We start from the raw sequence: 24106 nt of genomic DNA, 5'->3' as shown, positions 1-24106 counted from the left end.
GAGGCACTTTGCAGTCATTAATAATGTGTTGGTGAGCACAACCTTTGCCATTATGTGCACTGTTTAAGTTTAATGCTTTCCATTAGACACACCTTTTTTCTTTCCTGACTATACAGTATGAATTGAGGGCTGTGTTCGAATCCCTCGCTCCTCTCGGATTAACTTGCCACAGTCTAACTCCGTAGATAAGGTGGTGCCAGAGGTGGAGTTGGACGGATGGGTTTGCTTACATTGTAGTCCGTAAAAGAAACAAAAGGCCTTGCATGCAAAAAAAGAAAAATGGAGAAAATAAATAAATGAAAGAAGTAAAATTAAAAACAAACATGAGAATGAGATTAAAAAGCTATATGAATCAAAATATATTCTACTTATGGAAACAGAAAACTCTTAGATTGTATTCGACTCATGCTTTGGATAAGCTTAGTGATAATATACACTGTATTGCATTTTCCATTTAAGCTTCTCATTTCACCAGAATAAAAATAAAACAAACTGAGAGAAATCATAAAGTAACACTGGAATTGCTGGTATTCTACTTTCTGTAATATTTCTTCTGGAAAAGAAGTATTATATCACCACATTAGCTCACTTAAAGATTTTAGTTATTACGAGACTGCCTATAATAAGCTACATATTGCTGTGAAACAATAGTACAGTTTCAGAAAGGGTATATGTATATATGCAGCCCTGAATACTATGTTATCTACTCAACATATTGCTAAGTAAATTAACACTCCCTTGTGATGTAAAGCTTTAGGTCTACTGTAATTATGACTTCAGGAATGCATTGCCTTTCCCAGACTCCTGAAGAGTTTCCAGGATATTTTGCACTATGCTAACATTTGTACTAAACATTTTAATTAGCTTCAACTGTTCTCCAAAACGTATTTGAATGAACGATCTCCTGAAACATGAATGAAACAAAGATAATGATACATTCTTTATGCATTTTGTGATAAAACTGTTCCATAGGGTTAAAGTACTAATCAGGAAGCTGCAGTATGTGCAAAATGTATTCATCTTTTATCTCTGACTTATTCCAAAACAGGGACATTTTGATTAATATGGCCTTCAAAGTTGCTCCACATGAGCTGCGTCTGTTGTTCATAGACTGTGTCGTTGCCTTTAATGAGAGTCTGCTCAGGCACACCTGCAGATGTCTGCAAGGTCAGGAGCTGCCCTCTCCTGCAGGACACTGTGAGGACCGAGGCCACTGACATTGGCACGAGGTGTCATGGACCCAAAATAACACCAAGTGCCATTTGGCAAATGAAGATGCATGAAAAGATTCAGCTCACTTCTTTTCAGCTGTCTCAACAGCTGGCTTGTAGCCTTTGCTTACAGTGATCCCTTACTGGCAGCAAGGGGATGCACATGATTTATCCTACCCAAAATCAGATGTCAAGACCCTCAAGACCCTCAGCCCTGGCTGCTTGTTTTTACTCAGGTATCAATCCCTCCTGTGTCCCAGCACCACTGCTGTATGCGGTGTAAACTGCACCTCTGAGAACAAGTTCAAAATGTTATCCTTCTCCTCCCACTCATCCTCACTGCCTTCGTTAAGGTTATTTTTCTCAACAGTAATTTCTGGCATTTATGTGTCACCAGCCTTGCAGGATTACACCTTGGATGAAGAGGATGCACTGCCCACAGAAAAGCTCCTGCCTTTCCCATCTAAAAGTGAGCTTAAACAAGTCACTTTGAAGCAGATGCCTGTGTCTAGAAACCTGAAGTTAGGTGATACGAACCCACATCTTGGGGATTGTGCCAGGGACCACTGATCCTCCTGGGCAATGTGACCCTCGTCCCTATCGTAAGTCCTGTTGAAGTGAAGAGGATCAGGGCAGCCACAGCAGTTGAGCCAAGCAGGGTCACATCAGGGACTAGGACACAGCCAGGACCAAACCGGTACCAGGGAAGGCCGTCAGAGTAAGAGGGCTGGCAGACAACTTCATGAACAGACTCAGAGGTGCTGCCCACGCCTTGTTTCTTTTACAGCAGCTAGTGGTTCAGTAAATGGGTGTTTACACTCTATTTTAATGATTGATTCTATCTCACAAACTGCTGTAATACTCAAGGCATGATTTATATACAGCATTTCCTTTGTTTTCCCTCTGCCCTTTTAAATTGCTCATTACGCTTCAGTGGAGCCATAACCAGAATTTCTTTAGCTCCATAATCTTACTTTACTGTGGCATCCATCACCTTTCAGTAGGTCTCCCTGCTTTGAAGTGCATGCTTCGGCACAGTGTGTAAACCCCTGGCTGTGAAAAAAATGCTTTCTAGAGCAAGAGAAAAATTACACTTGGGGATTTGGAAGTACATTCCTGTTGTTATTCAAAGGGCTGATGCTAATGCCATATAAAAAAAAAAATCCAGTTTGTTTTATTCCTTTCCAGCATAATTTATACTTGAAGTCTTAAAGATCAAGCAGAAACTGTTTGAGAAATTAATTGCTCTTGTTCAGCACTGCCATAGTAAATGGGACTAATTGGACTGTGGGTGAGGTTCTTCCCTGTTCTTATTAATAAATTATTTGTCTTTAATGCCAGAAACACATGGTGAGAGTTCAGCAATACAAATTCTGCACTCCAGCAAAGAGACTTATAATGCAGTCACCTCCACATCCACAAAGCTCAGCCTACCAGAAACATAAGCAAGATGGAAATGGATGACTCACCTGCTCAATATCACTGTTTTTCCTTGATTTATATATAAATTCACCAATGGCTACAAACACCGAAAGAACAAGCCCTGCAGCAAGCACTATGAAGATGCCACCGATATTCTCCACCCCGAGAGCACTGGCTTCTTTGCTGTCCTCCTCGGGGCAGCCGTTGCCTCGCCACCACTTTTCCTTCATCATGTGCAGCTTTCCCTCCTCCTGGAGCTGGAGGATGGCGATGGTGATCTTGTCTCTGTAAGGAGACCCTGCAAGATGAGAGCAAGACCCATCAGCGCTGATTGCAGCCAAGTGAGGGCGGGGAAGCACGCTGCTGCTATCTGAAGCAAAAGATTGATCACAAGATTGATTATTCCAGCTAGAAAGTCCTGATTTCCTTTTGGCTGGAAGTGGGAAAGGCCCCTTTGGTGTGGTTTTTGGTTTGAGAATTCATGATAATTTCTAGGGTCTCCTACTGAGGTTTATTTAAGCCTTGGCAGTGGGTTTTCTTGCTAGCTAATTCCTCCATATCATGTTCCAATATTGCTTTGAGCATCCTTTGAGATTTTTCTGCTTTGCATCTCTTCTATTTACTTCAACATCTGTTTATTTTTCCTGCTGCATTTAAAATGAGTAACAGCTTAAGAAAAGCTCAGTCACTCAGATATATTTTCTTCTCTTTTATATTATACCTGCATAAGCCCACAACTTCACTTCAGCCACCTTATATCTTATAAGAACACCAGGTGGCCGAGTCATTTTTTCCATGACTTGCAACAATATTGGCACTGCAAGCTGAAAATAGCAACTATTTCATGCTTTTTATTTGCAGGCCAACAGCTTGCTAAATGATGTGTCTTCAGGCTCGGCAGCATGAATGGGCCTGCACAGTATCTGGCAAATAGTGGGGTCACGTTGGGTAGTTCAATCTGTTTAGGTTTGCATCTCATACACTCTCCTCTGGCTCTCCATCTTCCAAAATCTCTGCCGCCTGTCAGTCCCTTCAGCCAACTGTGCTCCTGCAGAAGCACAAGCCTGTAGCCCTAAAGGGGGACAAGAGAGAAGCTTGCCCCTCACCCTGCTTCTGGAGCAGTGCCTAGTCGAAGGAAATTGCTACCAATTATGTTTTCCTATGTTGCCAGAAGCTGAAGTTATCAACAATAAGAGCAGCAATCCTGTTATTAATTGTAAGAGGTTAGTGGAAGTTCAGTTTTGGGGGACTGGACTAGATGATCTTTTGAGGTCCCCTCCAACCCCTAACATTCTGTGATTCTGTGATTCTGTGATTATGAAAGAGATTTTTCTTTATGCAGCAATGATTTTATGATAGCGAGCAGGAGAGGGTTACAAGAAAGGCTGTTTGGTTCTCAAGGCATCTTTGTGCCCTCAAATCCTGCTGTGTTGGACTTCCTACCGTTGGAAGCATTTAGTGTCTGGGTTGAAATACAGTGTCGCCAGTGCTTGGTCTGTGCAGCTAACTTCCATCCATCCTCTCCTTTCCCTTACCACTTTAATGAGACTATTTTCTTAAGCTGTAATTTCACCCAAAGTCACATTTTGCTGCAAATTAAAGCAGTTGCAATCATCAATCCAATAAAGGTAAACGAAATTTTAAGGTAGAATGGGTGCCAGAATTTCAGCGATAGTGTGGTACACATAGACACGGACACTTCAGAAAAATCTCACTAGGCAACACTTTTGTGTCTTTGTGCATCTAAATAGTCTTGGAAATTTGGCCACACAGCTTCATCTTTCTTTCTTATATTGCTGTGCAAGACATCATTAAAAATAATTATACCATTAATACAAGTCCCCCTCTCTGCTTTCCATTTCCTTTAACCTGCAGCATTGTCTGAGGAGAATCAGTGTGAAAACATTGCAGTTCTTCATTTGTTGTGCCAACACTCAGCTATTTTTCAGCGTATCTTACTGCCAGCACTAGGACATGCTGTGACCACAGATGCCAAGAGACACGTGTCAGATTATACAAAGTCCATCTGGGAAGCCAGCAATCAGCAGCCACTGCCTGAGGTAGCCAGCTTTGAAAGGAAAATGGGCCTGCTGTAAGAATAGATGATTTCTATGCATGCTATTATAGAACCAAAAATAAGCACAACAGAAAACAGAAACACCTTCAAAACTGTCTTTACACAGAGAAGTGAATCATTATCACTGAAAACAGCAGCCTCTCTCAGAAGAAAGCGCAGAATTCTTTCCACCTTAGGAGACGTTTGTCGCCCTGATAGCTGGAGTCTGTTAGATTGTAGGATTCGTCTATTTTTCCCTGTTGGAAAGGACATAGCTGTTAGGTAAAGTGAAGCAGCCTGAGTCACAAAGTAGGATTTGTGGGGATCTTCATTCTTTCTTGTGATATTTATGTTGCCAGCAGTATTATCACAATTCATCTGGAGGGTAACAGGTGCATCTATATTTCTGTGGGTGCTTTTAAAGTTTGTCAAGTGTGCCTGGAGTGTTGGGCTGGTGATGTTTTAGTGGTGAGCACTAAAACCACACATAGATCCATCTCATCACTCTTTGAATATTCAGCATATCACTTATGGGCTTTGAGCTATTAAAAAGTTACCTCTCAGGCCAAGAAATGCATCTCTCTACTTTCTTAGCAGTCTCCCAAGTAACTGGTAATAGCTTTAGTGTTAGAATTACTAGCATCAGCACTGGCAGTGATAACTGGAATTAATATCTGTCCTGATATCTATAAGAATGTTGCTTTCTTCAACTGGATTCCTCCCAGGGTCACATTTTGCATAGGTTTTGCTTAGAGGTGCCTTTGCTACACCAGTATTTCCAGAGTGCATCAAGTTCACCACCAACCATCACTGCAGATTTTTCACTAGCAATGATCTTTGCCAAGAATCTGATGAAAGGCCTCCTCTCTGTGACCCATTGGCTCCCTAATAAACATAAATTGAGATGTTTGTTGATACACTTGAATCTCCTTTATCCTAACTCAGCACAAATAAGTAGGAAGACACAGCCTATATCTGCAGGTTTTTTCTTGCAGAAGATGCTCTGATAAAATAATGCATTTCCTGGATTCAGAGAACTTTTGAAAATTCTCCTTCCTGTTCCTTTGGGAGCCAGATAGTGATAATATTCAATTCATACACTGGGATTTTGGGAGTGCAAGGCATACTTTCGTGCTGCAAACCCTAGACGTGTCGTCGTGCATTCTCCTGGAGGAATCAATGCAGACCAACTAAGCCTAGCTGAAACTTTGGTGTTAAAGGTCACAGACAAGTTCGGTGGTTTTAAATTTTTTTTTCTGTACATCATCTGAAATCAATAGTCTTGAATGATATGAGAAAAAATAACAAAGCCTATGGGGTCCATCAGAATAGTGGAAAGATCTCCATGGCTTATCTTGTTTATGAAATCAATCGTTTAAGAATTTAAGATGCCTGATGGCACTGAATTATTCCACAGTGCTTGGAGATATCTGTTCTCCTGAATTTTGCTGGTTCTCCTTAAGAAAAAAAAAATTAAGGCACATTTATCATACAAGAAACATAAATATATTTCACAGCTGTATTTCCAATGGGTGCACTCTCTCTGAGGATTACCATCTGTTCCAATTATTCCTTCATTGTTCTTGGTTTAAAGTACGACGGCTTTATAATTGCAATGAAACTCTTGCTGTACATTTGTCTTTATTCAGGATTTTAGCTTTTGTATAATTTTCCTCAGGGTGAGAAGGCTGTTCTCACATAGCCAGTGGAAAAAATATACTTAAAATGTTACCTATATGACAATCTGTCTGAGGTACTCAGTAGCATAAAGAATCACAGTTCCAAGTACTGTGGTGTTTCTCCCTTGGCTATATCTGGTCTACCAAGAAACCAATGGACAGAATACTTTTCTCTTATATCTATGAAAACTGATATTGCCTTGAATAATTCCTCTGAAGACAATAAAATTGCTTAGCTATTCACTGAGTGTGGCATGGTAAACGCATATGTGAGCAGTATGGAGAAGTAAATTATACAGGAAAAAGATTCAGCTGCCCAGTGCCAATTATTCACAACAACACAGCACAAAAAAACTTGACACTCTTTCTAATTCTCTAAAACTAGAAAATCTTGAAAAGGTCACCAGATATGCTATAAAAGATCTACTGGAAAGAGTTCACAGAGACTGGGAGTCGTAAGACTCTGCTTAACTCAAAACACTGAAATCCATGATGCAGATACAGAACCTTGCAATTGCTTCTCACTGTTCTTTTGTGTGTCACTCTGAGGACATGAAATAGATCAGAAATTCATCTTCTTTCACGCAGCATTCTTTGGGATGTATAAGTTGGACATAATATTAATCCAGCCCACTTCCATTTTCCCAGAGGCACTACCTGATTTTCTCAAAGAAAACTGAATTTCAGCAGAGCGACTTGCAGCTCAAGCAGCACAGAGGATGCTCAGTTTGCTATGAATGGGATGCTCCCAAAGGCAAGCAGGTCACTTGACCTTGTTCTGCAGATGTAGCCTGCACTGCTATATTCCTTCTTGCTTGCAGAGGCTGCTTGCAGATGAGCAGGGCAAGAGTACATGTTTTGCCTAAAAGGAGGCTCCTAGGGTCTCTTAGAGTGAGAAAGGTTTCTAAAAGACTAGGACATGAGTCAAATGGCCATCTAAGCTTCTGAAGGGGACATTGCTGGGTGTGCTCCACAACACCTGTGCCAGAAAGCATCTTACCAATAGGGGTTCCCACGCCGTAGCCTTTCGAATCAATGAGCCCCCCAATCTGGGTGAGGTTGCAGTTTCTCTGAGTCACGTACTCTATGCTGGTCGACTCCATGAGCAGCGCATAGTCTGTTGTCAGCACACGCTGGATTCCCTCGTCGTTGTTCTTCACCAGTGCTGTCTGCTGCCTGCTGCTCATGAACGCCCACATCTTCTCGTATGTTGATATTTTGGATTTCTGAGGAGGGAAAATGAGGGCACAGAATCACACCGGTACCCAAATTACACTTGTAAAATATTCCTCAGCCTTTTGTTGTGACTGATGCCAATAGCATCTCTTGAATGAAAGAGAATTGGTAGCAGGGTTTTCCTTCCTGCAGCTTTTCTTTCTCACTGTGCTTTATGCTGAGGAATCTCTTTTTTTCACTTCCTTTGCAGTGCCAGGAACTTCATTACTGGCATGACTGCGAAGTGCTTTGAAGTTTTTTGGGCTAATGCTCTTACATGGATTACAGCACAAAACCCAGCTAAATTAGTGCAGCTGGATACTGTTGCACTCAGAAGCATTGCTTCTGCCTGTCACGGCAAACACATCACCCCAAAAGCCTAATGATGAATAGAGTACTGGCTCTTTTGTATGGGTATCACTTGCCTAGAAGTCATGTGCTTCAAGGATGAAGCTTGAGAAGCAAACCCAAAGCAGCTTCTAAGCAAACTTCAGCTTTCCATTGCAATCAGACTTCAGGGTTTCATCCTCCTCCCACTGAAGTTAAGGGGGAGTTTTTCAGATGGAGTGTGCACGTGTCCTGTGCCAAAGGCCAGCGGCACAGGGAACGGGGATGACAGAAGCCCCAGCCACCTCCGCACAGGGTTGAACATCCCTTCCCAGCCACCCTGCAGAGAAAGGCAGTGCCGGTGCCCCCTTGTCCACACTTCTGCCTTTTTTTGGTGGACGCAAAAAGAAAAACTGAACCTGCTCAGGAATGTGCTGGAACCCTAAGCTACCCTCAAGATGCACTGCCTACAAACCAAAAACCTGCAAGCTCTCACACAGTACTAACAGGATTAAACCTCTGTCTTCCTTATATGTTCTCAAACAACACTGGGCACACAATGTTGCTTCTAGATTAAATATCAAGGTACACTTACAGCCAGCAAAGCCATTAGAAACTGTGAATAGAAACAATTCTGTCTCATGATGGCAAAGGCAACCATGGCCAAACTACGCTGTGCTGCAGCCTAGCATGATCCAGACACGGACAAACCAACTTTTTAACATAAATATCAGTTGAAGGTCCTCCACACACTTGTATTTCCCCACTTCTGGGGCAGTATATCCTCACTTCTTTCATGGTCTCTATATTTTAGCCATCATAGCTGATTTTAGGCTCACTGTGTGGAGACCATCTGAGCTTATTAAACACCACTGTCTGAAGGATTCCTGTGAGAAGTTGATTTTCTGGTTCTTTCAGCTTTAAATGTTAATATGCTTCACCTGTAAATTTGATGCCTGTGAATGTTACCTAAATTCCACATAAGCTGGGTAAGCCACAGGATACCACTAAACTTTGAGGATGGTTAAGTGGCTCTTTCCTAGTATAACCATTTTTACTGCTCAATTTGGAATATTTTTTGAAATTCATTTTAAGTTTATGCAGTCGATTGAGTCTGATATTGAATTTACTGGAAGGATGTATTCCTTTTTCAGATGAGTTTGAAAGAAAGACCTTAGCTTCTTGACATGCCAACTCCCATTTTTTCTGGATAAGTCATATGGCAAATTCTGGCCTTTGAATTCTTATTGATTTCAGTGAAAACACATCTGCTCATCAGAAGGCGGGAGCTGGCAAGAATTGCAACGTGAGATTAAGATCTATTATCAGAGGGAGAAGAAAGCAATAGAACATTTATAGGCTTGTTGGAAACAGAACAGAACAGCAGCCCGGAGAACTCTGAGTGTGTGTGTCATGATTTGTGGATGTGAAACATTTTGCCTTCCATTGGACTTTTCCCAAAGTTGGACTTGCACACAGATTCTGAAAGCTGCCTGAGATCCTGCTGAGTCGCCTGCCTAGAACCTCATTCCCTAACTGGAGCACTCTTCAGCTGTCCAGGCCTTGTTTTTTGGGTATTTTCATCTGGTGTGGCCAGATCTGGGATCTGTGTACAGGGAAGAGGCTGACTCTGAGGTTCACAGAATCACAGAATCACAGAATGTTAGGGATTGGAAGGAACCTCGAAAGATCATCTAGTCCAATCCCATTTTGAAGTCAGAACTCAATTTTTTTCCCCAAAATAATTTCAATTGGTTTTGTTCTCATTCCCTGCACTACCTGGCTAGAAGGCATAGTCACAGCAGAAACTATCTTAAAAATATTACCTCTTTAGCAATAGTTTTTCTGGGGACACTATTACAACAGGAATACTAGTGTAAAGCATTCGAAATTAGTGGAAAACCACAACTGTTAGTATATGCATTATAAACAAGACTAACTCAAAAGGTGATGTAAATTTGAATAAATGCAAACAGAGTTTTCAGAAAAGCAGTGGAAGTACCTTGCTTTTTGTGTATGGTTCCCAACCTGCATCCCATTCAGTAGGTGCATCGTGTAATATCATCTTTCAGAAATTTCCTGCTGCTACTTCAAACACAAAGTCTTAAACCAAAGCTCTTCAGAGTTTGCTTCATGACAGGATCTTTTTCTGCACTTAATCGTTTTGCTGTGTGTGTGTCTTATAGTTCTGAAAACTGGACTGGTCTTTGCATCTCATGTCCTACATGACAGGCACTCTCTGGTTTCTCTCTGCTCCATATTGAGGAACGCCCGGAGTGTCATGGTTTTGCTTTAGAAAAACATTGTTCTGAAAGAGTCTGCTGTTTCTCTTGGAATTTCTTGGTTTAAGTACCAGGCATAGCCCTTAGATAAATTAAACCTTGCAACACAGGAAGCACTTGAAATAATGACCCTTTAGTGCAACCCAGCCCTGCACTACACTCCTGCAGGACATTTTTACTGCCATTGCACCTGATCTTACCTATTCCTCCTTTCCCTGTTCCCACGACATCAACACCCCCAGGTGGCAGGACTGTCTCTGCAGCACAAGCTGCCCATCGTAAAAAGCATCTTTCACTCCAGCTCAGCTCCTCCAACCCTCAAACCACAGGGGCACGGCTTTCATGGGGTACCCCCGGATGCTGGGGTGCTCCCAGAGTCCATCACGGCATGGGGCAGCCCTGGAAAACTGTCCAGGCCAGGTCAGGACTTCACAGGTTCCCAAAAAGAGACAGAGTTATTTTTGGCATCTTCTCTAGAACCATTATAGCAAAGGTGCTTTTTCTTAAGCTGTACTGTAACCCACGTGCAGGGTGGGAATAGGAGCAACTGCTGCACAGGAACTCTTACTCCTGCCTTCTCCTAATTCCAAGTACCTGGTTTTACATCCTCCCAGGTCTCTCACTGGTGTGTCTGCTCACTTAGCTCAAGAAGAATATGCAGCATTTTACATTCCAAGGGAGGCAAACTCATGCTCTCACAGAGCACAGTGTCTTCCTTTTGCATACATAAGTATCTATATTTATTGTACAGACACCTACTCCATGGGTGGGGTTTTTTTTAAAGTTTTGGACAGTGTAAAGAAATCCTAATCTTGTGAGGATCTTGAAGGTCTTCTATAATAAAAATAATAACACTTTTTATATAACAGTCTCTGTGTCTCACTGTTTTACAAGTGAGATAAATTGTATTTTTCATGCCTCTTTCACTATGTCACCCTCACTCTCCCAGAGAATTCATCTCCATTCTCTACAAAAACTAGTGTTTTTCACTTGTGCTTGTGTACACGTGGATTTCAGGAAGAAGTAAGCTAGCCATGTTTAGCATATAAACATTTAATCACCTTGTCAGGACATTTTTTAGGGTTTTCAGTCTATTAAGCCTATAAAATTTAATCTCAGGGATTAATGGTGAAAAAAAATCAACCATGGGAGAGCCATTACAAGGACAGTTCACCTTTGACAGCTCCATCAGGGACAGCCTACCATCAGATCTATTACAGGACTGAAACATCCTTGATGAGCATTATTAGTTTTGAGAGACGACCCAAATACTTTAGCCACAATGCTTTTTGCCTCTGTGTGTGGAAGAACTTTGCCTCATGTGGAAGCAGAAGTGTTTGTGGCTAAAGCTTGGACTGGTGCGGCAAGGGCTTGGGCTCTCAGCACTGGAGGCTGAAGCTGCTCACTCCTGCGCACCAGTGTGGCACCGGTGTTATTTTGCCCCACATGCTGCTTCCCCATGGTGCCTGGTCCTCTTCAAAGGCATATTTGACTATCTATAAACACCCTTCCTAGACGCTACAGTGAAGAGCATGATGCCAGTTCATTCAGTGCTTAATCTCCCTGCTGAGACTACTGATAAAGCTGCTAATTAATTCTAATTGTCACAGGATTTTTGTGGGTATATCCTATATTTATAGCTTGTTGGCTTTTACGTTGACATTTTATGAGACTGACCCATTTTGTATGTAATTATTACTAATAGTGAAAAAAATGCAGTTACCTACAAAGCAGTTAACCACAGAAAATAATCTTCTACTTACAGATGTGTTCACGTGTGTATGTGGCCCATATATTAACAGTCTGTGTAATATTGACCGTGGATAATTTTTAAAAAGGGACAAACAACCTTGCATTTTGACTGCCTGCAGTATTTTTCCAGTGCAAATGTGACCTTCAGAAGTGATCTTAGCCAAGTGGCGGTAAGAAGCCAAGATCCCATCCTGAGAAACAACCTAGAGTAGAATGTCCTCACATCGATGCCCTGCCTCCCTTCAGATCCTCCAATCAAAGGTATGGGTTTGCCCCTCACAGCAGTACAGCATCAGATTGTTTCTCCATATGTCTTGGGGGAAAATCTCCCATCTTTTACATTAATATTGCTGAAGAATCCTCTACGGAGTTGGGGAAATGATGTATTTACCTACTACACTAATCCTTCCAAGTGTTGTGATTCTGCCTCACCATTTATCGCTAGAGGGCCATGAGTCAGTCCGACCATACAGAGCTGGCTGATGCCATCTTACCTTGAAGAAGGTCATTGTTGATCCATCTCTAACAGCCCCATACTCTATCTTGGTTTGCTTTGCCAAATCATCTGCTGAATCGATGGGGGATTCCATCCTCTCCACAGTCAGGAAGGCAGCCAGGTTGGCAGTATAGGATGAGATTATGATTAGGGTGAAAAACCACCATATTCCTCCAACTATTCTGGTAGAAAGAGCTTTGGGCATCAGCTCTGATCCTGTTACAATATCATCAAAACAATCATATTAAAATGATGCTGAAAGATGCCTTTCCTGATACCGCAGACTGGTTTTAGGCACAGAATGCTTTTATGAGCTGTAGTATGATAAAATGATTTAAACAATAATCTCACAGATGCACAGCTAACATTTATAATGGTAACACACTGTGAAGGGGAGGTATGCCATGATACATGACAAATGGAATTATCCTTGGGTCTAAGCCCCATTACATCTCTGAGCTAATGCTCATTGTAGTATTAACCTCTTACGTCCCCAGCAAGCTATACTAGTATTTTTGTCCCTTTGCTGAATCCCTTTTTATCAGTATACTGTAACTGACTTTTTAACCAGAGATTCTTAGCAGAATGCTATTCTGCTTACAAGCTACCTGGCAGAAATACTTTAGAAGTGAAACCTGTCCTGTGCATCCTGTAGACATACCTAAGCAGAATGAGGGCAATCAATAAGCTTCCAGTGAACTCATTGGCCTGTGTGAACCTGAGCTCAAAACCCAGAACACATTTTATTATAAACATGTGATTTACATTTGAAAATTCAGAGAATGAATGGACATATCCTTTGGGTCTATAGGGCAATGCAAAGTTTTGGATGGTGTCTTTAACACTCATTATTGCTGAAAAGGCTTTAGCAGATCTGCCTACATGTAATGATAAATATCAAAGTGATCTGCCATTGTCATAAAACCCCACAGAACAGCATGTGTAGGTGTTAAGTGCACTGAAACGGCTTCCAAACAGCTCAGATAAACTGTATTTAAGCCACACAGGTACTGGTATTTCTAAGAATTCTGATGCAAGTTTTGTGCTGTTTTCCCTAGAGGCATTCCCGCTGAACTTAGCTCATTATGTGGGTTTCAAGGATCTGGTTCAGCAAAGCACTGAGAGAGCCACTTAAGCACTTTTGACTTTGAAGTTAAGCCTTTGCATAATTATTTTGTTGATGAAGGATGGACTTAAGAAAGTACTTAAGTGCCTATGAATGAAGATCTCAGCACATAAAGCTTTTGATGTGACAAACAGATTTCTATTACTGGAAAAACGTGCTGACATATTATCTCTCCCTAGCTATTTAAGGATTTCTGTAAGAAATTTAAACATGTTACAGAGAATATTTTCAGACTTTACAAAACTCTGACTGGGATTTTTGGGGCAAAGATCAAAAGGGTAAACACTTTCCAAACAACCAGCAGATTTAACTTAGCTTTGTAAACATATAGACATGTCTCTTAAAGGTCAAAGCTAAGCATAGCCCAAGGGTTTGAGTAGCTTGACAGAACTGCCAAACTCTGAGAGCAAATGCTCTGCCTGTGCAGCCCTGGTGTTGCATGAATATTTCAAATTAAGCCAGAAGTCTAAAAGCAAAAACTCTCACTTGAAATTTTTGAGTTCAAATGTACCTATTTCAAGAGCCGTAGCTCTATCTGGGTTTATGTTTGTGGTCTGTTATACTTTCTTGCTTTTCAGATTAGATTTTTTTTTTCAATGCAATGAAATCTTTTTTGTATTGTTGCTCTCAGGAAAACATATTTATTTCTAAGCTGGAGTTGACCTGCAAAAGCTGGGTTCTAGGAGTGCTGATTCGGGTCATCCTGAAGGTATTATTTTTTTAAGCTTAGACAACTATACAAATATAATTTCTACACTTGGGCCTTGATGTAATACCTAGCTCTGACATATATATCCCAGTAATGCATAATAGCCAGCTACCTTGCAGATATCTTAACAAGCAACTATGAAATCTGCCAGCGCAGCCTTACGGCAGCACAAGACAGCAGGCGGAGAAGCCCTGTGTGCTGAACCTGTGGGCTGAGATGCCAGACCTCCTGTGATTTCCTCTAGCAAAAAGCTGTTTGTGAAAAAGCGGCAGAATACATTCAGTTCAATTAAGCTCAAGACGCCAGAGTCTATTAATTACGCAGTGAGCTATGGTTTTGCTTTTGTGAGGTGCTGAGCACACTCTGCTCCCAGCTGAACCGGGCAGGCCCAGCAACTCTTTTGATCGCTCCCAGGATTATTGCAATGTTCACCTTTTTGAGAGCCTTGATTACAGCAAAAAGCATTAATTTATGCTCCATGCTCACTGACTTCGCCCTAAGCGCTCTCCTTAACGGGACAGTCCTGGTCTGACCCATCGCTTGATTGACCTGGGGCTCTGACGGATAGCTTGCCTTTCTGAAAGTGATAGTTTGTCTGAATGGATTGAATGAAATGTGCCCTGTTTGGATGCTTTCAGGGTATGCATAACACATCTGAGACTTTCAGGGGAAAAATAGGGGAAGTAAGCTCTAAATAAAAATGTTGCTAGCAAAACTCGGGGGCAGAGACAATACTTGCTGAAGTCTCTCTAGTGCCTTTTTATGGCAGACATGACAGCCAATCCTGATCCAGACTTTGCTCACGCTCTGTAGAAGAGAGAAAGTCTGATCATCACATTTTAAAATTTAATAACAAGTGGCTTCCAATCAAGCATAACAAGCAGCTGCTGCCAACAAGAAAGAGCGTAAGGGTAGATGTGGAGTTTCACAAGCATTCACGTCATGTTCAAACTCTTCACATTAATGATGATGCACTTACAATCACACGCACCACAAGTTTGTACACGGAAACATTTGTGTTGCCTTACAAATGTTTTTTCTTTCTTTTGTTTTGCTTTTATTCTTCTTGAAAGACAAGCAGAGTCTGGTTGGGGCTGACTGTCATGTACCCAAGGTAGTGGTAACGAGCAGACACTGCATCCCACAGTTTGCTGTGGATGATGGTAAACTCCAAAAAAGGCAGTACATCGAAACACAAAATCCTGGGGCACTTTCACACACAGGGCAATCACAGTTATATACACACGCCTGCCTGATACTGTAAAACCTCAGCCTGTGTTTTACTGATAAATCGGAAAGAAAAGCAAAACAAAAAAGGCAAAATAGAACAGCTCTTCCTTCACCCAGCCTCCTTCGAAGTCATTTCTGTGAGGAAGCTCTGTATCCTGCCAATACATTAGTGCACCAGTAAAAGTAAGTGCGTCTTAGGTTCAATATAAAATTTATTCTCTACCATATCTAGGAAAAGAATCTTCCTAGTGTTTTTTTACTGCTACTTATGTCTGTTGCAGAGGGAAGAATAAACTGTACCTGGATGAATGCAGAGATGGTTATATATTCCTTACTTAAATGTTTAGAAATTTAATACCAAGGTACTCTTGGGCTTTCCTCTCACTTGCTTTTTTGTTTGTTGTCGTGGAGTGGGGCTTTTTTGTTCAGCTTTGACTCAACTTGAAATGTTTGTCAGAAAACACTTTCAGTCTTTTCAGTGGACTCCAGTTTTGGTGAATAGTGATTTAATTTGAAATCTTAGAATATACATGCCATAAACAAACGTGATTAATACACATATCTGTTTGACTTCCCATATGGAGTAAGCTTCACTGCCCTTCCTTGTCAACTGAGTAAAATGTCAGCTGTTTCCAAAATCATCAGCAACAGGGACTTGTGACTGGGTTAAGTTAATGCTTCTAGGGATGGATGCATTTAGAGAAGGATGGGACTCATACCTGCAGAAAAGCCATAAAAAGAAAAGGTTTGGTTTTGTTTTTACACAAAGTGTTTGACAAGTGCCAACAAACTTAACAACCCTTCTGAAGAAAGAGCACCTTTCTTCAGAGCTAAAGCTAAGAGCTTCAGAGCTAACAGCTGATGCTGTTACTGTTTCCATTGGGATGGAACCCAACATTTTCCTGTTGCCAAGCCTCTTGTACCAATAAACTCAACTTCCGCACGAAGCACTTTGTATCCCTCTTGTGATTATTTTAAATTTCAGCTCTAGAAGCTCCTGTGTGGCCCTGTCTGCTTCCCTTCCTCTCAGATGCTTCCCCTCTTCTCTCATGCTGCAGCCCTGTTCTGGGTTTCACAGGTTCCCTTCCTCTGCCTGCTCCCAGTTGCACTGACACATCATTTTCTTCCTTTCTTGTATTGCTCAGTTTCTGAGATCAGGTTTTACAGTATATGTTGTATTTACAGAGGGTGGAGTTTACCAGCACAGAAGCCCTTGAGCAGACTGTGGGACGTGTGCGATAACGGAGTGTAACCGGTGTACCTTGCTGCATGAGAGCTCCAACTCCAAACCAGAAACTATTTAGTAAAGTAAAATTGTTTTCCACCACATCTGAGTCTGGGTTGCACGGGTGGGGGTTATACCATTCATATGGTGTAAACCTGTGGCAGTTAACAGAAACAACCTGTAAACATCAAATAGAGCACACACAGCGGCAGCAAACCTGCTGAACAATGCACAAAGTGAGGCGGTTAATGAAGGAAACAAGAAAAAGAGAACCTCAGCTGAAAGGCTGTCCACGGGATGTCTCACAGCTGCCTCGTGCAAGCTGTGGAGCAGTGCTGCAGTGTCAGAAGCCCTTTTCGCAGTCCCGGATCGAACACAAGGTGACCCTCGTACTCCTCCCACTCTTGGGAGCCCTCAAGGGTGAGGCTGCTGCAACGCCCCATGGCTTCCCTGCCCACACCGTTGACAGACAGACAGACAGACATTTGTTGGGGCAGGGCGACAATGGAAGCCGTTTGGCTGCTCCCAGGTAAAATGTCTAGAAAATAATGAAGGAGTAGCAGCCCTCTAAAGGCAACCATCGTTAGCTGTCTGTAGTCGAGATGCCGGATGCTGAACATGCTCTCCCTATGTGAGGCCGCTGCGGCGGCGGAAAAAAAGGCTGCCGATGGTTTGAAGGCTTTCGGGAGCGATTGCAGCGCCTGAAAGCCACAGGGCCACATTGTCAGTTTTGCTGGGAGAGAATTACGCAGAGGATTGCCTTTAGTGGAAGAACTCTGCTCTCTTCCCCACGCACCGACCTGCAACTGCAAAGTGTGCCCCTCCTGCTCGGCACGGCACTCGGCAGGGCCACGGTAAAGACTGCTTCTCCCCAGGGCACCTTGCCTGCTGTTGCTTCCCACTGCTGCGTGGCTTGCTGCGTACTTTCTCGTGAAGTTTATGAATATAGCTTTAGTTGACAATGTCACGCCAATACATTTTAATTACTGCTTCAACAATATAATTAAGCATTGAATTTATGCACCGTTGCAAGTAGAGTGCCTTGCTTAGCTGAAGTAATGAACTCCGATAGTAATGAACCCACTAAGTGAAACAGCATGTAGCTTAGGATGCCTGTAGCTGCACAATATTACCATTACTAGTACGATAGTATTGAAAATTGTAACATAAAACAGAGTTTTCAGGTTCAAGATACAACAGTTCTGCACACACCAGTTAAAAGAAAAACAACCACCAAGTTATATGTTTCAAATTTGTGCCATAATAATGGAAGCAACTGTTGTGTAGTAAAGAATTTGTTCCCAACTCAGTTCATGCACACATGGAGAAACACATCCTTAAGAAGAGACCCAGAATTAAGACCTGTATGTTGCCTGAGCTGCTAACCACCACAGAAGTGAAGAGGTCCTGTGTTGAGCGTTCACCCACAGGGTCCCAGAGTGTTAACACAGGACAGTAAGAAGGTGTACAAATAACTCTGCCTGACCTGACTGGGAAGCCCAAGGCTGGGATCTTGCATTGTCTCTGACAAGAATCACGTTCAGTAGGTTGGACACAAATGTCTCCATCACGGAAAGAGCAAAACAGCAGTTGCTAGAAGCTGGCAATCAAATTCTGGCAGTAAAACTCTTTCTGACAGATGGGAAAGATTTTTATAGCTTTGGGTGTATATTTTAATGTGGTACTAGGGTATATAGTTCTTTTGCACCTTAAAACAAAGTTGATTTTCTTGTTGTGTTTCCACTGATGTGTTGAGCTTTAATAAGAAGCTGGCTTACAATTCTGCTCTATTTCACTGCTCAGGTCTTCTGTTTTCCTGTCCGTTTTCTCCTGGTTTTCTCCCTCTTTGGACCTTCAGCAATAGCTATGCTGAGGTTTCTGATACAGATGAGATGCTCAGTGTCACTTAAGCACCTTTTTATGTAGGCTTTGTGTGACATTATTCACCACCGGTGGTGACTTTAGCTACGTAGCTCTGCAATTGACACCAGCAGCACAGTTGATACGGCATTATCAGTAAAGGGAAATTTTGGCAGAAAAAGCACTGTTCATTCACTGCCAGTGTACTTAGGAAAAGAGCTTTGTCAGTCTGTATCCCTTCACAGTGATAAAACCTTCAGTGTTCGAATTTAAAAATTAATATGACAATGACAAGGCTACATAAGGCTCAAAGACAAATGAGAAATTATTCAACTACTGAAAAGTCTGGAGAAATAACAAGAAGATTATCCCAGTCTATGAAAATTATTCCCAAGTATTTTTCTTCCCTGAACTGATGTCAAAATACTGTTAACTATTTAATTTACTGTAGCAGTATTAAAAGTGGGTGCTTCCTGAGGTTCTTAAAACCAGTCTAAGCAATATTTGCTAAAACACTCGGCAAATCTTAGAGAAGTCTTGTTATATTTGGAGACATGAACAGATCTAGATCTGGACTGTAAGAATGGCTTAGCTTCTTCTAGTAAATTAAAATTTATGTAGTCTGAAGTAAATTAAGATGACATGTGAACACAGTTTTGTGTACTCCAGCCTATAAAGTCACAATCTAATTAGGCACTGGTTTTGGGCATCAGTTAAAGAAGAAAAAGTTAGAAAAAATTTAAATATTTAGTAAATTATGCTAACTATTTGGCTGAACTAGTGGGGTCTCTTCATCTTTTCCTAAAATAGGTGGGTTATAAGAATGATATACAAACTTGATATATTTAAGTTGCTACAAGTCGTGTTTGGTACTGTGTATTGAGAATGTGTGGGGGTCTATATCTTCAATGACATGTAAAGCTTTTAGATAATTTTAGCCACATTTGACAAATAGGTAGAGGCCTTAAAGGTTATTATGCTATTGCAAGTGTTGTGAAACATTGCAGTAGCAGCCCCACTAGGAGAGAAGCTGCAGGATGAGCTCACAACCTGTTATATATCAGTTAATCTGCATGGGAAAGATTGCCCATAAATCCTTCAGCCGCAGGGAAAGCAAACAAACAGACAAACAAACTTCAATTGGCGATCGCAATCCACCACAAGACACGACTCTGTAGGGAAATCAGGCTTCATTAGTTACGCTGCTCCGGGAACTACTGCTTTTTAGAGAGATTTAAGAAACAAAACATAACACAGTTACACAGGGCAAACTCATGGATTTACCCAAAGGCTACGCTGTGTTTTGGAGCAGTATTTAACAGCCAAGAAAGAAAAACACACAGGTTTCACAGTGGATGATTTGTGAGGGCTGCGCATTTCCCTTTGGTTTGCTCCTGGCAGCATCTGCATGTAGGTAGCTCTGCGAGCAGCCAGAGGACCCTGACGCTTATTTATTCTTGCAAACTTGGTGCTGTTATTTTAAAAACCAGAAATGCTGAAGATAACTCAGTCTTTGTTTTCCCTTCCGCCTGTTCTGAGGTGGAAAGGACTGTGGGATGTTTTTAGTCTTGGCACACAACTGCAGAAAAGTCAATCTGTCACAGTGGAGCAGACTTAATATTAGTCATGAATGAGATCATGATTTGCGTACAGTAGGAGTTATTATTTATGGTACAGCGAGCCACTGCAAGAGCTTGTGGGAAGTCATGACTAATTGTATACAGTCTCATAGCTGCCAGGGATGGATGAACTCTTTCTTTTACCTAGGGCCAATACTAATAAGTTAACCCATGACCTCTCTTCCTCTAATTCCCTCCTCCTTCTTCACAGCCTCAGCAATTTAAAAGAAAAAGCAAATCCCACAAATTCCTGTACTTTGGTACCAGTAAAGAAACAAGCAAACATACAAAGCATTCACACAGGTTGCTCATCTGGAACAAGGGTTGTTCAGTGGGCCATGGAGAAATGTATGTTTGGGGCCAGTTACTCTCAGCAGAACTGCTCTTGTGAATAAAGGTTTTGCAGGGCTGTGTATTTTGATTTAAAAAACCCAATGAATTGGAGAAAAAGCAGCAAGAGTTTAATTTGACCTGGATCACACAGATGTGGAAGTCATCCACAATGTGCTATATTATCAGAATTAATGATTCAGACTACAATTATTTTATGACCTCTGAAAGAGGTATATATATCTATACATCGGAATATGTATGCTATCGGTGACTTCTTAAAGTTGAATGCCATCATTTGAAATAAAAACTGGAGCATTTCTGTTAATTTTTCTGTGATGTGAATGTGTGAACTTCCAATGATACATCACTTCAGCTTTTATATTTCATTGTATAAATGTTTTCTTGGGCTTTTTTCCATATACCTTATTAATGTGGAACATATTGTTGATGTATATACAAAACAATACATAACAGAAGTAGGGAAAGGCCTGATTAGGTATCCTCAGAAAAAGAACTAAAACGTGGATCTCTGTGAAGCACTAGTAAAAATATTTGTTTTAAATTATGAAAAAGAAAAAATGAAGGCTAGGATGAGATCAAATAAACAGAGTTGGAGCTGACATTCTAAGGCCACTATCTGAAGAAAAGAACAATAACTATGCCACTTTAGAGTCCAAGCTTATTGAGGAGTATAGAAAAAATATGCCTCAAATGACCAGTATCCTCTGTCAAGTTTCTAAGTTTGTTTTCTTTCATGCTTGGTTTGCTCTTGTTTAAAGCGCTAGAGCAACAGACTCCCAGACTGTGGACCATGGTCTCTGAGGCCACAATAAGTAGCTTGTAGCCAGTTTGTGAAACCATATCAGCTGTCTAGAATTTTTAAGGTAAAGTTCAGTGATAAGGGTATTGAGTGCTTTGCTGGCCCTCTGGGGATGTGACTGTGGTCCAGTGGTCCAGAAACTCTGTGGCACACCTGCCTTTGAGAATTTTATGAGCTTTGGCTTAATGTGGAAAAGTGGTGTGTACGTGCTTATTTCCTGCTGGTTTTGAATAGGGACATCATTGGGAGACTGCCTCTGACAGGCAGGGTGCACCTCAGGACCGTGCTGGGCAAGAGCCTTGGGTATACATCACCTTGCAAATTGTCCTCTCAGGTTCCAAGGCACGTCATCTTGTATTTTCAAAGGTAAATGAGCTGAGCTAATTAACATCCTCCAGCAAAAATACGTTCACATTGTCTTTCTTACCTTTTAAATGTGTGCACTGTTAGTGGGAGAAAGAAGTGCTTACATGCAAGTAATATAAACTGCTTTTCAACATGTAGTCCGCTGAGGTGTTGTGTACTGCGAAGAAAGGCTGACACATTTCATCAGATATTTCTCTCTGTTCAGCCCTTAAGGAAAGTAAAATCTCATCACATTGCAATATATAAAAGTGATAGCAGTGTTGACGTGAAAATACCGAGAGACTTTCTAGAACGTTATGTTTTAGGACTGGATAAAACCCTTAGGATAGTATTATACTATATCTGCTTTGTAGAGCCCATGCAACACCTACGGCAGGAGAGGTTGTTAATGTGGATGCATCTAAAACTATGTATTCGGCTTACCTTGCAATGACAAAGAGGACACAACTGACTCCAAGGCAGGCTAGGAGAACATACATCCAAATATCAGGAGAAAGAGGATTTAAAAAGGAGAAAACACCAGGGTTTGTCCCATTGGGCTTCCGATACAAGATACTTATTCCCAGCGTCATGAAGGGCTTGGAAAAATCGATTACTTTCTCTCTTACGTAGGTAATAGTGAGAGGAGCAACAGCCAGATCAGCTTTCTGAAAGCACAAATGGAAAAATGCTCATTCTTTTTCATGTTCAGCAAACACACTACTATTGCTTCTGTTTTTTCCCTCAAGTATTAAAAACTAAACCAAATTCGACTATAAATCTCAAGTGTGTAACAAAATTCAACATTGCTAGGGTATTGTTTGGCACACTCTGTTTCTTCATTTTGCACCTAGAGGGGTACCGGTGACTTGCGTGTGAGCAGGAGAGGTATGACCAGGGATGGGGGGCTCAGTCCTGTCCAGGGGGGCAGCCCATGAGCATCCATAGACCGCAGAGCAGAAGGGAGCTGGAGGCTCAGCCTTTGCTGCTGGAGTGTGCAGCCAAGGGCTGGGCAGGACACATGCCAGCTCAGTACTCATTGCCTCTCCTGCAGACAGAGGTTCCCCCCAAAACCTGCAAACCGTTCAGACATAGTGATGTGACTTCCTACTCTGACAAGTCGTGATAAAGACAGACAAGTGGCTCTAAAACAAAAAAAAAAACAAAAACTAAAGCAAACATTTAATTTGGGCTGGCTTCATATAAAATACCACAGGTGAAAGGAGAATAAAGAGAGAAGGATTCAATCTTACATGATCTATGAGTTCTTTGACCATGCCATTCCACTCTCCTTTGTCATTCTGGGCTCCATATTTACCATCAGAAACAAGCTTGACCTCATAGATGAAGCCTAAAATATTTGACAGCTCCTTTAGTAAGTCCAGGCAATAACCTTCGAATCTGTCATTTCCATACAAGGGCTTGTCAGACTTCTTGTACATAACATAGGGATCTTCCTATAGAAAAGAGACAGTAGACATGTAGTAATAGAAATGAGGTTTGTTTCAGATTATATCAGTTTCTTTAAATTATGTTAATGTTTTATAAATGGATTGCAACTAGACGGAAACTAGTAATTTACCATGTCCATTAAAAGCTGTTTTAGATGCGTTAACAAATTCTCCGAATCAATTAGTGATAAGCATAAGGGCCCTAATTTTCAGTGGAACAGACCATTCATAGCTCCCAGGAGCTTTAATTAAAGTAGTGTTTAGCAGCTCCAAAATCAGACCCAAGATCTGTACTCTACATTGTCCTACCCTAAGGGACAGGAAGGGATATTGAAGGAGAGAGAAGCCTAAATAACAGAAAAAGAATCATAAGGGGGACCTAAAATTTTATGTTCTGTGAGAAATAAATCTTTATTGGAAAAAATCTTCAAATGTACAAAATAGCTGTGAGTTGAGCAGGTATTTATATGAGAGAGAACAGCGTAGGTACATTGCAAAGTACCTTGTTGCTTTTCTTTTTAAAGGATTTCGGATAAAAGAAGATCTGGGAAAGCAGGTTTCTGCAGTTTAATGAGGCAAAAGACCTCTGGCAATAGAAGGAGAGTGCAGAAGGAGCCTTTGAGCTCTTTCTCTCTTGAGGAATTAGGCAGAATAATTGAAAAAAGTAGTATTACTGGCCAGGGAGAATGCATGAGGCTGAAAAACGCATGAATACCCAGTTGCGTATTTTCCATTTACCATAGTAAGGACATACGCCAAGATGTCTATTCATTGTTTGCTACTTTCTTTCAGTTCTCTTCATCTCATTTTCAGTCAAAAGGAAGGATGTATAAGCACTGACTGCAAAGCCAAGAATTTGTGTGTGTAAATTCTTCTGGGAAGAAAAGTATGCAGGGTTCATCACTGAAATACTGAAGTAAACTAAATAATTTTGGAGGCGGTGTTTCC

At 41.4% G+C, this 24106-nt stretch overlaps 1 protein-coding gene across 4 annotated transcripts in view; it reads right to left on the bottom strand.

Annotated features, from left to right (window-relative positions):
- GRIK1 (glutamate ionotropic receptor kainate type subunit 1) overlaps positions 1–24106 on the bottom strand; it is a 173342-nt gene that overhangs the window by 8342 nt on the left and 140894 nt on the right. Inside the window, exons 10-16 of one of the 4 annotated variants that reach the window (XM_065626858.1) lie at positions 22961–23164; positions 22152–22375; positions 16767–16885; positions 12439–12656; positions 7369–7594; positions 2681–2931; positions 93–258 (exon numbers count right to left, since the gene is read on the bottom strand). In XM_065626858.1, coding sequence (XP_065482930.1) covers positions 109–258; positions 2681–2931; positions 7369–7594; positions 12439–12656; positions 16767–16885; positions 22152–22375; positions 22961–23164 — 1392 coding nt within the window. In that variant the 3' untranslated portion in view covers positions 93–108. Of the gene's footprint in view, positions 1–92; positions 259–2680; positions 2932–7368; positions 7595–12438; positions 12657–16766; positions 16886–22151; positions 22376–22960; positions 23165–24106 lie in introns of those variants that run through there. The other 3 variants (XM_065626861.1, XM_065626860.1, XM_065626859.1) reach the window with 3 other exon arrangements.

The sequence above is a fragment of the Caloenas nicobarica genome, chromosome 1 (genome assembly GCF_036013445.1).
Source record: "Caloenas nicobarica isolate bCalNic1 chromosome 1, bCalNic1.hap1, whole genome shotgun sequence".
Taxonomy (NCBI): Eukaryota; Metazoa; Chordata; class Aves; order Columbiformes; family Columbidae; genus Caloenas; species Caloenas nicobarica.
Note: the sequence above shows the minus strand (reverse complement) of the source record. Positions and strands in the feature narration are given on the sequence as shown.